Consider the following 19523-nt stretch of genomic DNA (forward strand, 5'->3'; position numbering starts at 1 on the left):
TCCAAAGTGACTTACAGTGCCGTGAATGCATAACAGTTATCTGCAGTAAACGAAACTCTCTGTCTTTAAATTGAATCATTCCTCTCCCGGCATCATTCCGTACGATCTGTTTACACCTTATTTTTGCACTCATCCAATAGAGAAGAATGTAAATGTAAAAGACGGTATTCGGTGTAAAATGTATCTTTGCTGTCGTTGGTTTAGGTTTTGTTGACGGTGTTAATAGATATTTTGTATACAAAGCTATAATGTGTCGTCAGGTGGAAGTAGTAGTCCTACAGTACTTTAACTTGGTAGAACATAATCACAAACATAAATCACGTTTTGGGTTTTTTCCTCATGATGTAGGGTTCCTCTGCTGAGAAATGATTTTTATTGAAATCGTCTTGTTTCAAGTTCATTTCTAATTTGCATAATTTTTAAGTCTTAAATCTTGTGATTTATTTCAAATTTATTGGAAGTTGCCAATTTTTTAAGCCAAATGATGTACTGTATTCTTTCCCACCAGTTTATCAAAACCAAGTTAGATTGATGTATAACAGTTTCAGTAATACGTGATACCATATCTTCAATATTACTGTTTAACGGTCTTAAAAACCCCTTACTCGTCATGAACACTGAGGGTAAACTTGGGTTTTGTCAGGTTTACACTCGCTGCTTCTTGCCACATACAAACCTGATCTCAGCTAAGCTCAAGTGTTACTGCTGCTGTCAGTTAAAAAACCTGCTCTTAGTATTTACAATCTCCACACAGAGAGGATGCATCGCTCTGTGTAGTGACATCTTTCATCCATCCGATCTGCTGTTACTGTTCCCCGTCTGCAGACTTCAGTCACGTAAAAGGCCGATTAGAAACCCAGAGTTACCTGCGTGAGCGCATGTACTCTCCTCTGATTTAGCGTTTCTGTTAACATGACCTGATCTTAGTCTGAGCTTTTTAGTCTGGTTAAACCTCGAATAGTCACTGAAACTGGAGTTTGGGTTTTTTTTATGCAAACAGCAGCATAACTCTGAAAGATGTGTGTGTGTGTGGAGGAGTGTGTGTGCAGTGCTTCATGTTTGTACTGATTCCTGCTGTGACAATAAAAAGGTGGTGGAAGATGCATGAGGCAGTCTACTACTACAACAACTACTACTACTACTACTACTACTACTACATATGTAGCTATTGTGTTACTGTGAAAGCATGCTTCATATGTAGCAAGTACTTATACTGTTATCATGTACTACTATGTGTACTTTTGTAGCAGAGCGAGGTCTATTTTAATGGTACAGTATTTGACGGACAGTTGCACTAAACCAACCAAGAGCACTTCGCTTGGAGCTGTTGGATTTCATATGAAGGGTGTTAAACCGGACAATCAGCAGGGTTCATGCACAGGTTCGGAAAAGTCTGGAAGATACATGTTACTGCTTCTGTGTGTTGAAATGTTTTCAGGGGGAAATGTGCTCTGAGAGAGAGAGAGAGAGAGAGAGAGAGAGAGAGAGAGGCTTGAGAAGTGGTTGAAAACATCAACCGAACAAGTACTATAACTGCAGTAAATGTTAGTTTGATTATGACACTACTACCTTTCTTGTCGGTAGAGATTAAAGTTATTTTTATGTTGTGTAAAAACTGTTTCCGCGCCAAGTTTGATATCCTTTAGTTCATCATGTTTGTCCGTAGGGATTTCCTTTGCAGAAGTGATCTCTAGTTTTGTGCCTTCACTGGAAAACTCTGTCGTCTGTATAACACTGTGCAAAAATGCAATACTGTGAAGAACTGGAATACTTTTTATGTTGAAATTCGTCAGTCTGTGTGGTAACCATCGAAGATTAAAGAACAATGACACCAAGAGTTTTACCGTATTGTGTTTTGATTCAAGTGTTGTGGATTTTAATGCAAAGTTATCACTAAAGATAAAACTAATCTTTATTTACATGATTTTTTTTTTGAAGCTCGAGGGATTGTAATGTCTGGTACTACGGATCCTAATGACTGAAGACAAAACGATTTAGTTTAGTTTATTTGTGTTTTGTTGTATCTGACTTTGTAGTCTGTAAATTGTTGAATAAAACTGGATTAGAATTATAGAGGCACTTTAATTTTGACATCTTATTTACACAAACTGCTGTTGTAAATGTGTGCAGATTTAAATAAGAGCGGGTCTAGTTTGAGTGTTGCGTGCACATTAATGCGACCTGTAACAAGCCAGAATATTTGGTGTTTTGCATCGCTGTGATTCAATAATGATCGAGGGTCACTTAAGCTTTTGTGGACTGGAAAACAAACTCAATATCCAAGTTCCAACAGTATTTCCTCCTGTCATGCAACACTGGGGATATTGACTAAATGAAAGTTTGAATCATTTAATGTAGATAATACACTTAATACCTGAATTATACTCATTACACACTTTTTAACAGTTACTCTTTGTTGTTTTTAAATTGAATCTTAAAATACTGAAATACTATTTACTGTGACGATGCAGACACTGTGTTGCAGTACTCGCAAGTGGCCGCTTGATGTCACTCTCCTGCTAGAGGAAGGCAGTGACTTGTTGCTCTCCTCACTGAGTGGGTTGCATCAGGGTTGCACTTGTCCTCAGAATGCCCTCTATGGACTCATACATTCTAATGCTACACATTATACTTTAAGTAACTGATCATTTTCTGTATTTCTTCTGTTGTCAATACTTGATATCACGTTGATTACTGGCTCTGAGGAGGGCGATGTTGGGCTGTTGCTGGTCAGCTGGTGCACCGCTTTGGTCCAAACATTCACAACCACTAAACGCCATTATTGTTCGGCGTTGAGATGAGAAAGGAGCCAGGGTTTGAACTGCTCTCAGCTCTTTTCTCTGCAACCTTTCACGTGAACAACCGAGTACAACACGATCACCTAGAAGTCTCAAAATGTGCACCGTTATCCCCGTTTAGAAAAGAGGAATGTGTCTTATTGGAAGTGGAGTCGTTCATTTAGCGAATGCAAAGCAGAGAAACTTTAGAAGTTGTGTTTCTAGTGACACAAGAATGTTGTTTCTGTGAGTCAAAGGTAGTCATGTGGCATGTAACAGCGTGAGAGCGTACACACAAATACAGAAACCCACATGATGATGATGAAGACAACAATGTCTCTACTGGCTATATTTACCATCAGCTAATAATATGAAACACACACACGTATGTTTGATTCACATGATTGTGAAATACTAATAAATGATAACAAACTGAAATATTTGTGACATTCCTGCTTACAAATATATATATTTTGATTTATTGCAGTTACATTTGGAAATATGTTTTGACAATATATGGACTGAAATGGTAACACACTTAAGAAGAATGCCTTATAATAAGATCAATAAGAGTGTAAAAATGTGGTGTTTTTCACTTGTTAGAATTAGAGCCAGATTTCATCACAATCCATCCAATAGTTGTTGAAATATTTCACAGATGTGAAACTAATGGTCAACCTGACGCTCCAGTCGGCTTGTTACACAGAACCATCTGAGAAGCCATCATTGGAAAAATGTTTGGCAAAGGGCAGGCACTGTCAAAAATATTCTCATCAGGTGATTGGATGATCCATCTGTCGATTAAACTCTTACCGTCGGCAGAAGAGCGAAAAACATCTTTTCAATGGAGAAAAGCCTTCAGTGCCGTTCTTTGCTCGTCTTTCAATGAATAAATATTCTCCAGCTCTGATATGACTGATGCTGGTGCAGTATCTCTGCCTCTCCGCATCATCTCAAACACACCTGAGTGGCCCGTAGCTGCCAGTAGCTCCTCTCAGGATGCTGACTGGTCCGTGCTCTGGCTCACCGGACACAAACGCATCCCTTACAGCCTGAGAAGATGGATTTTTTCGCATGATCTTGTGACATCGCGAGATTCCAGCTGTCTTACAGAGTAAACTAATGGTGGCGTCAGAGGAAAACTCACTAAAGTTGTTAGGAATCAAGATCTGGAAACCATAAATATCTGTACAAAACTCCGTGTCAATGAGGATGGATGATGAGATATCTCACAGGAAGAGTGAACACTGTTACCTGTTGGTGTTGCTGAGAGGAGAAGTCAGGGTACCATTGAAGTCATTAGGATTCATCCTCTCAGCACCATGGTTATCTGCACCAAAGTTTCATTTTCATTCATCCAATTGTTGTTGAGAGACATTTCATTTCAACTATATTCAACTATTCTATGCAGTTAAACATTAAAATGTATTTTCCTCAAGTATGATGCATTTTACTTTCATGCCAGCAAGCCTTTCAAATCAAGCAGGTCAACTTGTCCACCAAATGGATAATTTTCTCAATTTCTCAAATGCGTGTTTTTATTTATGTATTTTTTTCTTTTCTTTTTTTGGCCTAGCGGCGAGGTGAACTTGAGGCCACGGCACAATTTGAAATGTCTTGTTATGTTACGGTTCCTTACTGCATAACAGTGAGTCAATAAATACTGCAGGCTGCTGTTGATCTTTCATGGAGAGAGTAAGCGCGATAACACTTTGACGTCACATCGACTCTCTCGGTCCCCGTGCTCTGACGTAGGACAACCTCTGCAGAACGGACTGTTTTCTGAAAGAGTCACGCAGCCCTATCAGCGTGAGCATTTACAGATTGTCACCCTGCAGGCCGGCCACCATCCCAGGCCATGTGGGCCGCAGATAACAAGCAGAGACACACAGCTGACACGGAAATCAGACACGAAGCGGAGTTGTTGTTGTTGGTGGAAGGAGATTATACATAAAGCTCATTTTAATCAAAAAACAATGAAGGAATCAGTTCGTAGGAGCTTCTTATAGCATTTTTTAGACTTCTAATGTGCTTTTCACAGTATTTGTTGCAGGATTTCTACCCATGGTTGTACAGTAAAGCCACACATGCTGGTCTAATTAGTGGCCTAACAATTGTGAATCTGTTTCTGTGGTGAACTCCACTTCATTGTCCACTTCCAGAGTACCTCCCCAGGGTTATACTTAATGTCAGTAGCTGCATGTGAAGCTCCCCTGTGGGACTCTTTGGCCTCCAGATCCAGTTTCCTGTCTATACCCTGTGGACCAAAGCCTCTGTCACAAAACACATTTGGATCTACTCAAGTTTTAAGTGTCTGAGGGACAACGGCACACAAACCTCGGATTAGCCTCATTTAGCTTCTACAAACACAGACCTCTGATCGGCACAGTGCTCCGGTTATCAGGAGAATCCAGCTTCTCTCCGAGGCTAGTGTGATGGATAATCTGAAGTGTCTTTGATGCCACATATGAAATTACAAGCAGCTGGAATTTTCGCTGTATCCTTTCGAGGCTATGAAACTTATTTTTCTTTTGTGCAAATTGATTTATTTCAAAGCAGCCAAACGTTGTGCACTGCATTAGTAGGTTTTGTGACTAATTGTTGATTCGTTAGATGTAGGAAGTTATTTTTTGACTGGAAGAGCTGGAGAGATATGTTTTCATGCGATCAGTCTATTTTAATTTCCCAGGATCCCTTTCACACGCAAATTAGTCTTAGTCACGGGATTGGACAAGCTGCACTGCATCAGGAAAAAACAATAGGCTGCAAACCTCACGCCTGAAGGTCTGCAGGGCCAGGGGGGAGACAGCAGAGTCCTCAGTGCTGGGAGGCATCATTTCCTTTGCTTCTACTGAAGTATTAAAGGAGATATATTTACTGTTTCTGCAAGTGTGTCAGGTGTGTTTTTCCTCGCTCGTCTCAACACAACAGATACACTCTAATTCTAGTTCTGCCCGTGAGCTCCGTCTCACGGGCAGAACTGCAACTTGAATCGTTCATTTAGGCTTCAAGTCTTTTTGACAATACGCGTGTAAACGTGAGGTTGATTTCTAATTTTAAAAAAGCCAAAGAATAATCTGAGGCCCCTACCGGCCGGGATGCCGGTTAAGAGTATCGTGAGCAGGAAGTGAATGGCAGACAATAAAACAACAGACAATAAAAGGTGTTTTCAGAAAGTGTGAGTTAAATGAGCAACCACGGGAGGTCCTTGAGCATGCAACCTAACTGGACACCCAAAATATCATGCAGTCTGCTGCAGCAGAGTGCAAGATTAGGTGGACAGACTAGGTGCACACTCACACACGGACGCACACACACACACATGTAATTCTCCTTGCAGAGATAATGATAATTATGGGGTTGAAGCTACGACTTTAAAACTTATGGACACATCATAAACCTGCAGGTGTTTCTGTGTGGAGATCGTAAATATACAACTTTCAAAGTGAGGAAAAATACTCCAAATTCACAACTTTATTAATTTAAAGTATAGGTTCACATTATTCTAAGTCTGTCTAAAAAGAACATTCAGGCCCCATATGAACACAGTTAGTTAGTTAGAAACGTTGTCTATTGCAGTGAAAAGATAAAAACAAAACAATGTAACTGCAGAAGTTACCCGCTCGACTGTTGAAGCCTTCTATTAACCTCAGATAAACTACTGGATGCATTTTTTTTTCCCAGAATGAGGACTGTGGATTTTGTCCGCCATCACCTACATCACTGACAGCAAAGCAAACCCTGTTTTTAATGTTGTTATGGGAACCTGACTTCTGTTTTACGACAGACTTGACATCAATGTGACATGAGGACAACTTACATGGCAGCAAACCTCAAAAGAGTCTGTTGGTCTACACACAACAACATACAGAGCTTCTGCTGTTTACTCTTGTGTTATAAATATACAAGGTTCTGTGTGTGTGTGTGTGTGTGTGTGTGTGTGTGTGTGTGTGTGTGTGTGTGTGTGTGTGTGTGTGAGTGAGTGAGTGTGTGTGTTTGGCCCGACAGCCTGCTGCGGTGCAATAATTCATCCTGTTTATTTAATTTGGAGGACGACCTACACAGGGCTTCCACAGTTTGGTTCAACATCAGGTCTAAAAACGTCCGAGGTCTGAATCACGGCATCTATTTTCAGCCCGCCTTCACTTCCCGCCAATAAAAACAAAATGTTGCTTCAGAAGAAATGCAACATCATGCACAGATTGCACAAACACAAACACACTCACACACTCACAAGGCCCCTGTGTCACATTGTGAGTGGGTGGGTGTCAAACCGATCAGGCTGAAAATTGTGGAGCTGAAGGAGAAGTGAGGAGGTGAGCCGTGTGGGAGCGGGATGGACGGAGGGAGCTGTCTGTGTCCTCATGATCACTGCAAACTCCATCCATTTTCCACCGCTTATCCGGGGTCGGGTCGCGGTGGCAGCAGGTCAAGCAGGCCGACCCAGACCTCCCTCTCACCGGCAACATGTTCCAGCTCATTCTGGGGGATCCTGAGGCGTTCCCAGGCCAGCTGGGAGATGTAATCTCTCCAGCGTGTTCTGGGTCTTCCCCGGGGTCTCTTCCCAGTTGGACGTGCCTGGAAAACCTCCAGTGGGAGACTCATTTAAGTTATATTTTTATTATTGTGGGTGTTAAAAGGGTCACACTACAACACGTTATACCTGCAAATAATCCTCAAATTTAGTGATTAATACTCGAAGATTACGTAAAGGGCCACTTCACTGATTTCATTTTCCAGGGTGGAAGGTATATGTACATTTACTCAAATGCTGTACTTGAGTACAGTTTTGAGGTACTTGAACTTTACTTGTATATATTTCCCTTTACTTTATACTTCTATTTCATTACATTTCACAGGCAAACGATGTACTTTTTACTCCACTACAGTACATCTGACAGCTGGAGTTACTAGCGTTTAAAATTAAAAATGTTTAATATGCTTATGAAATTAAACACATTGTTAAAGATTTGCTGTTCTCAGCGGGTTTGTGACCTCTTACATAAAAGTAAAATGTTTCAGATGTCAATGAAATATTAAAGAACATTCACCCACTAAACTTCTGAGATATTTTAATTTAAATAACTGTTTAAGGCTCTTAGTGACTTTAATTACATTTTGCTGATGAAACTTAACTTAAAGTTACTGTGAGGAGCTTTTAACCGGTTATGAAACAGTCTGAATTTAATACTGATGCCTCTTTACTGTTACCTTAAGTAAACAACACCATCAGTGAGAAAATTGGCTATTTCTGTATTGTTATTCTTAACGCTTGTCACCGGGTCAGATACCACACAAAATCAAATGCAATCATGTCGGTTCACCAGAAACTCCTTCAGCTCAGACTCCAGCTCAGATCCGGCTTCACTGTACCCTGCAGTCAGAACTCCGGCAGGAAGAGGAGAGCTCTTCCTCAGCCAAAGTATCTGAATATGTCTCATCAATGCAGGTTTTACACATAAAAAAATCCTGTCTAGTCATGTTGAGTACTACTGAGCCTATATAAACAGTTGTGGGATGTTTTCTGAGGCTCTAAAGGAGTTTTTGTTACGTTGTTCAAAATTACCCAAATTATGTCGTTGTGGTGTTGCATTTTGGGAGGTATAGAATCCAGTGATATGGGAGCTTGACCCGTTTTAGGAATGAATAGTCAATCAATTTAAACCATGTTTTTTTTCCATCTGTATCACTAAACTCTTTCTAAGGGTTTCCGTAAGTTAGTGTTGTTTGCCCTCAAATAAGTCAATCTCCTGAATGAATTAAATTTGTTGAATTTAGAATTAATAACTTGAGCTAACAATAAAACAGATTGCTACCCTGACATATAATACCCACACCATAACCAAGTGTTTCCGTTTCCAACCATAATGTTGTCGCCAATTTTAGGAACATTATCACTGGACTTGTTTTTTGCAGAATCCTCCAATATGCTGCGGACAAACGCACAATCTGATCACTTTTATCTGAAGAGAAAACACCAGGTCTAATAGGGTCCACGGCACATCAGTTCTCTCCCTCCCACTGCTTCCTGTTTCTCTCTGCTTTGAACACAGTAATAAACACAAATAAATCAAAACAGGCCGACAAAATCTCTTTTTCAGGTTGATTTTCCATGAAGTAGGCGGCCATCTCTCTCTTTTTATGAGCATGTGTGGGTGGGTGTTTCCCAGTAGAAAGATGTCCAAATGAACTGCCTACGTCTTTAGAATGAAATGCCAAACACGGATGCCAAAACAAGTGAGTCACGCTCACATACATGAGTCATTGTTCATCTTGTGGGGACTGAAGTGAAGTTCTTACCTTCAAGGAAAACAAAAATCTTAGTGTTTTATTTTACTGATCATTCAGTTGAATCAGTGTGATGGAAAAGCAGCCACCTTTTGACCCCAAACAGCTGGTGGATAATGTGATGGATAAAGATGACATCCACATCTGGGTGGGATTATTTTAGGCATTTGTGCCCTCTTTAATATATGCTCTATTGCATAATACTACATATTATATTGCTGGATTACAATTGTTAATGCATTGAAGTTTTCATGAATTTAAAATGGCAATCCTTATGATTTCAGTCCTGGTTGATTTAGAATTTCAATTTGAGTGAAAACAATGGAGTTGTGCTGAGACTTCAGGACTTCTGGAGTCTAGTTGTTGAGCTTCAAGTGTTCAGAATTGCATAATTTCTTGCCACAAACAACCAGCTTGTAATACTGCAAATATATAAATATGGCAATACTTTCATCAGTGGACCATAAGCACAATCACTATTGAGTTATCTCCTTCGGCAACTTGACAGATATTTACAGCTTAGTGATATAATTATATCACTATATATAATTATATAATTATTCACTCAAATATATAATATTTGAATGAAGCATTATTGACAACAGTATTGATGGCCAACTGATAAAGTCCCACAATGAGACGACCATTAATTTGAATTATTTAAATATATATTTAAAGAATCATTTAAAGAATCATTGGTTCAGATCTGAGTCAAGCAGCAATGAAACTGGTTTAACCAGCATCCGGACACTTCATTTGTATGTTTTACCGTCAGTATATATGACCCACCCTACTATGACCCACCCTCTGCCTCTGATTGGTTAGTAGTCGTCTTAAACAGGGTAAGCCAATCAGAGGTGGTCGAGCCTTTGCCTTCCACGGAAATGTGCCTGGTGCGGACGTGTGTGACAGTTGGTCAAAAATGGCCTTGAAGTCGATATGACTGACCGCTTTTGATTCAAATCCCTGTATGAAAATCACGCCCACATATTCATACCACCATATATTTTGTTGTGTTGTTTTTTCTCACATGTCCACAAATTAAAGAAATACGAAGAAATCGCCACATGAAAGAGACGAAAGCAGACAGCAGGCAATGAACCAAAGAGTAGGACAAAGAGGTGAGGTCTCACTCTGTCATAAATTAGGACTCGCACAACGTCATAAAAGCGTGAAGCCTCCGATAGATTGTAGCTTTTACGAATTTAATTACGAATATTTTACCCATGTGGTGTGTTCCTAATGTATATAGTGACAGTTATATTCATTTGTCCATGTATTACATTTAAATAAGGTTTTTTTGTGAAACAAAGAAACAGCATTACGTGTATTTATTTATTTTTAACAAGTACAGAATCTCATACTACCGGAAGCTTCATTTAACATTATATTCAGTTGCTCAATATAATTTGGTTAATTTGACAATAAAAGACCAGATTTATATCTCAATTTGTGTGATCACTCTGGTAGATATTGTCTTTTTTTCATACGCAGAAAGGATGTCTGCGGGGTGAGTCATCACATCAATAGACGATCTTTGTCGCTAGCTAAAGAGCTGCCGCTAAAGTGGAGACCGGACTGCGACCGTTCCTCGCTCCGGTATGATGCCAGGTGACAGCAACATGACCTCCGTCATTCAGAGAATAACTCGGCAGGCTCTCGTCACCTTCAGGAGCCCGCCCCGGGTCGGCGAGGAGGCCGCTAAGTCTTTCCTGGAGAACCAGAGCAAACTGAAAAGTCTGATGACGGAAGTGCGAGCGGCGGACCTGAAGCTGGCCCCGCGGAGAGGAGGAGGCGGCGACGGCAGCAGCAGCTCGCCCGGCGGCGTGTCCCCTCCGGTCACCTACATGCACATCTGCGAGACGGACCAGTTCAGCATGGGGGTGTTTCTGCTGAAAAGCGGCGCCTCCATCCCGCTGCACGACCACCCGGGCATGCACGGCATGCTCAAAGTCATGTACGGCAAGGTCAGGATCAGCTGCTTCGACCGTCTGGAGCGACCGGCCGGCGGCAGCGCGCAGGCAGCGGAGATGGGCGCTCTGCGGCGCTCCGTGCTTCGCACCATCGACGAGTACACGGAGGAGAGCGGTCCGTGTGTCCTCTCACCCGACCGGGACAACCTCCACCAGATCGACGCCGTGGACGGCCCGACGGCGTTCATGGACATACTGGCCCCGCCGTACGATCCGGACGACGGCAGAGACTGTCACTACTACAAGGTCCTGACAGAAGCGGAGGTTAAACACACAGAGCAGAAGGACAAGGAGGTCTTGCTCATGGAGATCTCACAGCCCCCGGAATTCTGGTGCGGAGGGGAGCCCTACCCGGGCCCGGAGGTCTGCCTCTGATCCATCGGACTGACCTGCAGCCGCAAAATGTCTCCTTTTTCTCGTACTGGTCTGGTTTATGCACCCTGTAGTGGCACGAGGCCGGGGGCTTTTGGACTTGGTTGGACAAACCTCGCTCAGTAAAGGGTCAATCTAAATCATGAATGCACGTGAAGACTATTGTGAACTGTTCCTGTAGAGAAACCACAGCACAACATTAGCTCACCTTATTGTAAGGTATTGTAAACAGTGCTGTTTACAATTGCAACTGTTGTTTTCCAAAGGTGAAATATAATGACTCAAGTTTCCATTTCACCTCGACAAAGAATTGGAGCATCCTGTTTGTACTGTGATCCCTCTCTGTGTCTGTTTTAAGGATATTATGAGCAGAGAAGTAGCTACAGGAGTTGAGTAATTTTACTACAATTATAGTTTTCAGATATTTCTTTTACCCCCCCGAAAGGGAACGCAATCAATTTATTTTGTGATGCATTTGTTTCTAGTCCCTAATTCTCTGATGTTATCCAAGTCCAAGTTTGGCACTGTAGTCTCTAAAATATCTCCGATCAAATGGGAGAAGATGTTTGACTCTGCAGGTGTAGATGATTGACAGCTGTAACAAGGGAAAGAGAGGACTTGTGAGGTGTTGAGGTCACATGTTGTCACCTCTTTTATCTCCTAAGACGTTCCATCACACGCACTCGCTGGCTTTATCTGATGGATTTAGTTTAATTAAAGGTGGTATCATTGTGTGAACATATGAAAGGTTAATAAACCCCAAAAGCACAAAAATTGGAGGCCTCTGAGAGGTATGTTTGCAGGAGAAATGCCAAGAAATGACAAATTGATGATGTGCAGGGCTCTAATGCTGCGTTCAAGAGGAGTCGGGAAGTCTGCTGCTTGCATGTTTGGTCGAAGTTTGTGCTTCAAGTTTCGACTCTAAAATGGAAATTTGGAGATGACTTCTGATCACATAGCAATCATTTTTTTATAACCTTTTAAATACACAACATTTCAACTTTCAGTATTGCATGAAGTACTTGCTTTTGGCAGAAAGATAATAGTGTTTATTAATGATGTGCAGTCATACTAACAGTTGCCGTCTGTTGCATGAGGCATGCATGCATTATTTTTCCCCACGCTGTAGCGCTGAAACATAATCTGAGTTATAATCTACTTGTTTGGACTTCCAGACTTCTGACTGCGTCTTGAATGCAGCATTAATAATAAGCGTGTCCCACCCTGAGCTGAGCTGAGTTGCCTCTGTGGAAGTTGCCCGAGACCAAAGAGGGACTTTATGTGTCTAATGTGTGTTTCTAATCGTCTTCCTGCTTTGTGGCGTTTGTTCCAGTCGCATTAACAATTCAATCTTCAGGTCTCTTTTCGAAGACTCAAATATATCTGCCGGTTTATTTTTGCATTGTGTTTTAAAGCTAGAAACTGTGGAGCGACTTCTTTTTGTTTGATCCTCAGGACTGTTTGTGATTTGCATAGCTGACTGATCTTCAGGAGACTGTTTAAAGTGGACTAAAAGCTTCTCAGCACAAAGTGTGACTGTGTGTTACCACATCTGAAAAAAGACAGGTTTTCATGAATGAATCAGGAATGCGAGGGTTTGAGTTTATGATCATGTGTATAGAATGAAAAGTGAGCAAAGAAGTGAAGCTGAAAGTGACGACGTGGTTCAATGAAGAGGTTTCATTCAAGTTTGCACTACTGAAAAATTATGCTTTTCCTGAAACAAGTGGTTGCAAGACAGTAAAGCCCTCATAGATAAACTAAAATCTCTGCAGAGTTTTGAAGAGTGGGACCGTTTGAAATATGAAGTCGTGCATTTCGGATAACTTTAAGAAAACTTGTGAGTTGCTGCAAAATGTTGATTTTTAAGAGCAGTGAATAAGACTCGTGTGCTAAATGTTGTATCACCGTGGGAATAAAGGCTGTATAGGCGACACATCTTCTCATTAGCTCAACTCAACCGAGTCCAGAATCTGATTGTGGGTTAAATGATCGGCAACTGTAACGATGTGTTTTGCCTGTAATGAAGGTTTTCGTATAAAATGTGCTGTTTATTTTTGCCTAAAATACGTCTGTTTCATTTGCGTCAAGATGTGATGAAGTGTGAAGAAAAAGCAACATGATGACTTCAGATACATTTTATTTTATTTGACATGTTTTGACGAAGCTCCTCGTGGCGTTGCTCTGAAACATGTTGACGCAGTGAAATCTACTGAATCAAGTTGACCTATATGTTAATAAAAGGCACCGAGCGCTCCTTTAGCAGGTTGATGAAGCTCCGTGTGACTGAAGGGGAAGTAGTTCTGTCTTTGTTATGAGTTTAAAGAGTCTTAAATGGAAAAATGTCTTTGAAATTGTCTTTTAAGTTACTAACTTTTGCAAAGATACATGCAAACTTCTCTGCATACTGTCCATAGACGTTGCAAAGTATTTTATACACCTACCTAAAATAGAATTTGAATGTGCGTGTTCAAGTAGCTTAGTTTCAAAGGTTGCTGCTGACAAGAAAAGCTCAACCTCATGGTCCATTTAGTAGCTGTTGTGCAGCAGAGGGAGTTTCAAACATGTATGAGAAATTAAAAGGAATTGTAGATGAATTTGAACATCTAATTCCCTGACAAGTGGGCGAACACCGTCTGCCCGTGGAAGGGGATGTGACCAAAAGCTCCAGAAGAGTCTGTAAATAGACGTTTATGCCGAAATAAAGAGAAGGAACCGCAGGCAGCCATGACAACTCGACAAGTCAACGTTTATTTGCATCGACAAGAAGCGTCAGTCCAGCAGAACAAAAGCTTTAGTGTTCCACTTGTTTGCATAACAATGATAAAACACAACTTTTATTTTTCCAGTGAGTCTCTCTCTCTCTCTCTCTCTCTCTCTCTCTCTCTCTCTCTCTCTCTCATATCATTCTTCAGGTAGAAACGCGGGTTGGATTTTTACAAGTATCAAGTGTGCATACAGCTGAAAATACAAAATTTAACCAAGAAACAGATTATCAGGCTACAAGCTCATAAAATCCCAACATGTGCCATAAACTAATGTTAATGTCATTTTCAACATTTCTCATATGGTACAAAATACAGGTTTTAAAAAAAGCTTCATTTTGCTGCATACAGCCAACGACAATTCCACTGAGTTCCCACTTTCGCCTCCGCCCTGGTTTGTGATGTCACAATATCTCTTGGGTGTTCTCTTGACTTCACTTCAAATTAACTCGCTCCCTCGTGTCCTTACTCCGACAAGGGTATATATATATATATATATATATATATATATATATATATATATATATTTAAAGGTGCTAAATTTGAAATTCAGAGCATTTCTCTTGCCTCCACACGGCTCTCAACATGGCGACGGCTGAGCCGGCGGCTCGCAGCTAACGGTGCTAACGGCGCAAACAACGACAACAGCGCTGACAGAGCTGACCATGTTGATGTGAGGGGTAACGCATCAACATGGAGGAGCTCCTGCATTCAGCTGCAACCGCCGTCTGAGCGCCACGCGGAGCGATGGCCGTGAGCTAACCAGCGGGGCAGCAGGCTCACATGCACAAACATGCACTAAAGGCTACGTAAAGAAATCACAGAGAAGCTCCGATTACAACACACACACAGAGGGACTTCCTTCTCTGCAGGTAGACATCACTCCATCATGTATTTACATAACTAATCGTTGTTTGCTGCTTAAATAATGCTCTGAATGTCGTATAGAGAACCTTTAAATATTGTGCACCAGGGACACTAAAATAGAGAATGTAATTTATGTTTGGCATCTGTTTTTTGTGTTAACATCAACCTTTCAACATTTTGCATCCATGGTGACATAGATTAGTCCATTTAGATAAATAAGCATCATAGCCAATTTAGTATCACATTACAAAACGTATTGCGTGTATCTGTCTCATAAACCCTGCAAAACATCTTTTAACTTTAATATGATAAATATTGAACATTGATGACGTCCCTACTACTTAACTGTGCAGAAGAACATGTGAGGATTTCCAGCTTGCAATTCAATTATTGGAGATGGGATGAATACTGAATTACATTTGGCCTCATGCCGAAACCAAAATGCTGAGAAGAGAAATTCTTGTTGTAGATGATTTTGGGAGTAGGTTGTTGAAAAACTGTCAGTTTAAGTGAGGGCTCAAACCCCCCCCCCCCCCCCCTCTGATACCACAGTGATTTATTGTAATTTTTCTGAGATTACCAGATTTTGTACATTAAACTGCAGTTGAAACCAAACCACAGCTGGTTAAACTCCTGCATCGGTCAGCTGACCTGCAGCATTTTGGTCTCATGTTTGCAGCCTTGATTGTAATTGAATCCCTGAGAATATGAAGCATGTAGACAGTCAACACACTGCTTTGCCACAGAGCACTAAAATGAGCTGTAGCAGCTGGTCACACTGTGTTTTAAAGAAGCACACCAACTGTTGTCGTTTAAAGTGTAAACCAAAGTCCATTTACAATTTAACACCACAATGTCCAACTTTGTTTGTGTGTATGACTGTCTATTAATAATCTGAACCACTGACTGATGAGGAATTATGTTAATGTGATAAATAACGACGGCATGGCCAAACTCTGGTCCCTGATTCTACCTGATGTGCTTCCAAAGAGATTTCTTCCACCTCTTGACTAAATAAACTACAAGGTAAGATTTGGACTCTTTTGGCTGACAGACTGAGGCAGGAGCCGATCCACTGGTCATGTTCGGATTGAGAAAGTACCCATTCACCAGCATCAAGCCGTGCGCGATGAGGATTAAGACGCTGAGGATTTCTTCTCCTTCTGCCGGAGGTGAATCTTCATGTGCCTCCTCCTTTCGTCACTCCGGGCGAACTTCCTCCCGCATTGGTCGCAGGAGAAGGGTTTCTCCCCGGTGTGCGTGCGGATGTGGGTGGTGAGGTGGTCGCTGCGGCTGAAGTTCCTCATGCAGATGCGGCACTGGAATGGTTTGTGGCCCGTGTGGATGCGCAGGTGTCGGCTCAGCTCGTCCGACCGGGAGAACCTGCGATCGCAGTTCTCCGCCGGGCACGGGTACGGCCTCTGGTGGACCGGCGTCTTGCTCGGCCGGTTCGGGTACTTCCTGGGTCTCAGGATCGGCCGAAGAGGGAGGCTTTGGTGGCTGGGGAAGGCGGCGGCCATCGGACCTTCGGCCGCAGGTGACGGCGCACCGAGCGTAAAGTTCCTGATGGTGTTGAGAGGAGTTAGAGGCGGAGGCACCCTGAGGGAGTCTAGCGGGTACGGGAGTGATTTCCTCTCTGGGAAAGACGCCTGGATATCTCTTTGGCAGCTCTGCTGGTAGAAGCCTCCGTACTCGGGCATGATAGACAGCAGTGCGGCGCCGTCTACAGTCGATTTAGGCGCAGGGTTGTAGGTCGGAGGCGGGTGGTAGGACACAGAGCAGGTGGAGGTCGACAGGTACCCCCCCGCCGACTGGTCCTGGTACATGTCTCCGCTGCAGGAGTAGGAAGGGGCCGGGTGAGGGTGAGAATGAGGGTGAGGATGAGGATGATGATGGGGGGGCACGTACATGTGACTGATGTCCGGATGGCCGTGCGCCATGGTACAGTCCCCCGCGTCAAGATCTGGCGATCTTGAACACGACGCAGACACCGGGGCGGCGATGTCAGCGCTGATTACGTTGATGACCTGCCTCGGTGTCCACGGTTCTCCTGCGCCTCTGGAGTCCACCGAGAACTTGCCAGTAAACGCCACTGGGTGCGTGCGTAAAGTTGCCACGTACTGCGCCAAGTCCCCGTAGCAAGGCAGCTCAGGTGCGCTCTTCCCCTCGAACAGAAGGGTACCTAAAATATGTAGAAAAGTACACTCGGTTAGACTGCAACAACACGAGCACATCATCTCATGACACGGGTGTCTTCTTACACCCACTTCACCGTCATTTGATTAAACATTTTGGAGCAATTCAAATTAGAATGTTGTACTTTCACCCAGACCTCCAGCCACACCACCTCAGGACAAATAACACAAATTCTTACCGCTTTCATTCTCTTCATGTTCTTCTTCCCCTAGAGCCTCTTCTTTAAAAACAATCGACCCCTCCGCTGAGTACACATCTCTAGGAATACTGTCTACAAGACTGCTGAGAGATACAAAAACTTCATTCGCTATTTTAGTAGTCATCCTGGAGATCAGGCGGTTTAGACTAATTATAGGAAATATTTTAGTCCATTTTTCTCTCAAACATTTTGTCTGTTCAGCCCGTCATCCCTTGTAAACAGCTCCTGAATGCTGCAGTATGGTTATAAAGGGAATCGCTGGGTGTCCCGGCACGTCATTCACCAAGTATGGACTTGGGTTTGAAAAAAAAGAAAGAAGAAGAGGGAACTCCAGAAATAGGATTGGTGGAGCTCGCCGTGACAAAACGTGGAAACAATTAAAATGACATGTTGAAGTTTAATAAACCCGGAAAAAAATGGGGAATCTGAATTTTGGGTTTTTTATTTTAACATCTATCACAAAAATCATCACGTGCTTCGTGCTGCCCTCAGACACATGTAAAGGAGGAGAAAAAAAATCTCCATCATTCGGAATTCCGGTCACTCTCTCTCCATAAAAGGATTCTCCGGTGAGGTGAGAGGATCTGGGTCTGCTTATATGGCTGGTATCCGGGTAAAACTGTGTTGCTTTGTTTTGTCTTTGTGCCAGCTGAGCCCACACACTGACAGCACAGACCCATTTGTTTTCTCTCTTGCCTTGTCAGGAACAGATTTCTGCTCTGACTGAGTCTTCCTATTGTTGGCTCGCTGAGATAGATGGGGTGATTAGTGAGAAGAACAAGAAGCTGGTTCCTCTTGGTGGTGTCCCCATGTTTAGTGGTTTAGTTTTAATGATGATGTTAGGCACATACCGTGTGTGCAGTAGGCCTATGTGTTGGTACTGTAGAGAGAAAACCTGCAGCTGCAACAGACATCAAATCCACTTCATACACAAGTATTTCCTACAAAAACCCACATTTTAACATAACAATCTTTGCAAAGACAGGAACAGTACCGATATTGTTTCTCTTTACGTGCAAAAATTGCCATCACGGGTATCTCATTCACATCTATGTTTTGAGTAATGTATTATTTGAGTTAAAGGTACATTGCGCTGATTTTCTAACATCAACAATCTACCTTTGAGGTTAAATTGAGAATTTAAGAATTGCACTGGTTGATTAACTTCTCTGTCCCATGACATGTCAACAAGCTAATGTGGTCTGGAGCCTCTGTGGAGCAGAAGTGAGCATCGGACTACATAGTTCTGGTTAGCTCACTTCGTCCTTACTCCACTCCTCCAAATTTTTTAACTTTTCACACTTCAGACCCAGCTGATGCTGACTCAAGTGACATCACTTTAGGACATTCGGGGACTTCACACAAAAGGCTTTATAGTACTATTAACATATGCAGTACTCTCCCACACCTGGAAACACGAGCTTTGTGGAGCTCATGAAATCCTCTACAGACACTCATGGACCCCAGAAGATGAACCCCCTGGACCTCTCCTCTAGCAGCAACATCTTCAGATCAGACAAATCCTCAGAGGATAAACCTTTTAGATCACGAGCTTTCCTTTGGACGGGAAAAGCGAGTCAGGATGGAAAAGACTGAATGCTTTTGGATGTTTGCAGTGTAAACAGAACATATTTAAATCTGTTTGATTTGTTGAATAGCTGATTAAAGCGCTGAAGAAGCTGAAGCCTTCTGCTGCATCACTGAGCTGCGGAGACGAACACAGCGAGCAGGAGGACCGCAGCTCCTCCAGCCTTTTGAACGCCCACAGTTACAAAAATGTTGGTGTGTATTGTCGTTGTGTGGCGAGCCGCCCACCCTGTGGCAGATGGGGGTTTGGCCACTCCACGCACACTCACACACACACACACACACACACACACTGCAATGAACAGGCTCAGAAACCAAATACACACAATTAGAAAACACACTTTCTCACAGGCACAAACACTCCCACATGCACACGCACACACACACAAATACACAGTTTCGACTGCTCAATGTAACTCTCTCTCTCTCTCTCTCACACACACACACACACGCACACACACACACACACACACACACACACACACACACACACACACAC

General features: G+C 42.4%; 2 protein-coding genes across 2 annotated transcripts; one reads left to right on the forward strand and one right to left on the reverse strand.

Annotated features, from left to right (window-relative positions):
• Positions 1-10360: 10360 nt before the first annotated feature.
• adob (2-aminoethanethiol (cysteamine) dioxygenase b) lies at positions 10361-13837 on the forward strand. The gene has a single exon (XM_031872421.1). The coding sequence runs from the start codon at positions 10667-10669 to the stop codon at positions 11411-11413; it is 747 nt and encodes a 248-aa protein (XP_031728281.1). The 5' UTR covers positions 10361-10666; the 3' UTR covers positions 11414-13837.
• A 1740-nt stretch (positions 13838-15577) lies between these two features.
• On the reverse strand, positions 15578-17634 carry LOC116377326 (early growth response protein 2b-like). The gene is made up of 2 exons (XM_031838940.1): positions 17417-17634; positions 15578-17224 (listed from the first exon to the last, which is right to left on the reverse strand). Exons 1-2 carry the CDS (start codon positions 17559-17561, stop codon positions 16179-16181), a joined length of 1191 nt encoding a protein of 396 aa, XP_031694800.1. The 5' UTR covers positions 17562-17634; the 3' UTR covers positions 15578-16178.
• Positions 17635-19523: the final 1889 nt, after the last annotated feature.

This window comes from Anarrhichthys ocellatus, unplaced genomic scaffold (genome assembly GCF_004355925.1).
Source record: "Anarrhichthys ocellatus isolate YVR2014 unplaced genomic scaffold, GSC_Weel_1.0 scaffold3, whole genome shotgun sequence".
Classification (NCBI taxonomy): Eukaryota; Metazoa; Chordata; class Actinopteri; order Perciformes; family Anarhichadidae; genus Anarrhichthys; species Anarrhichthys ocellatus.

Excerpts from the sequence above, each read along its gene's own strand:
- adob (XM_031872421.1), top strand. The coding sequence starts at position 10,667 with ATGATGCCAGGTGACAGCAACATGACCTCCGTCATTCAGAGAATAACT.
- LOC116377326 (XM_031838940.1), bottom strand. The coding sequence starts at position 17,561 with ATGACTACTAAAATAGCGAATGAAGTTTTTGTATCTCTCAGCAGTCTT. Across the intron at positions 17,225-17,416 it reads ACATGAAGAGAATGAAAGCG|GTACCCTTCTGTTCGAGGGG; the intron begins GTAAGAATTTGT and ends TACATATTTTAG.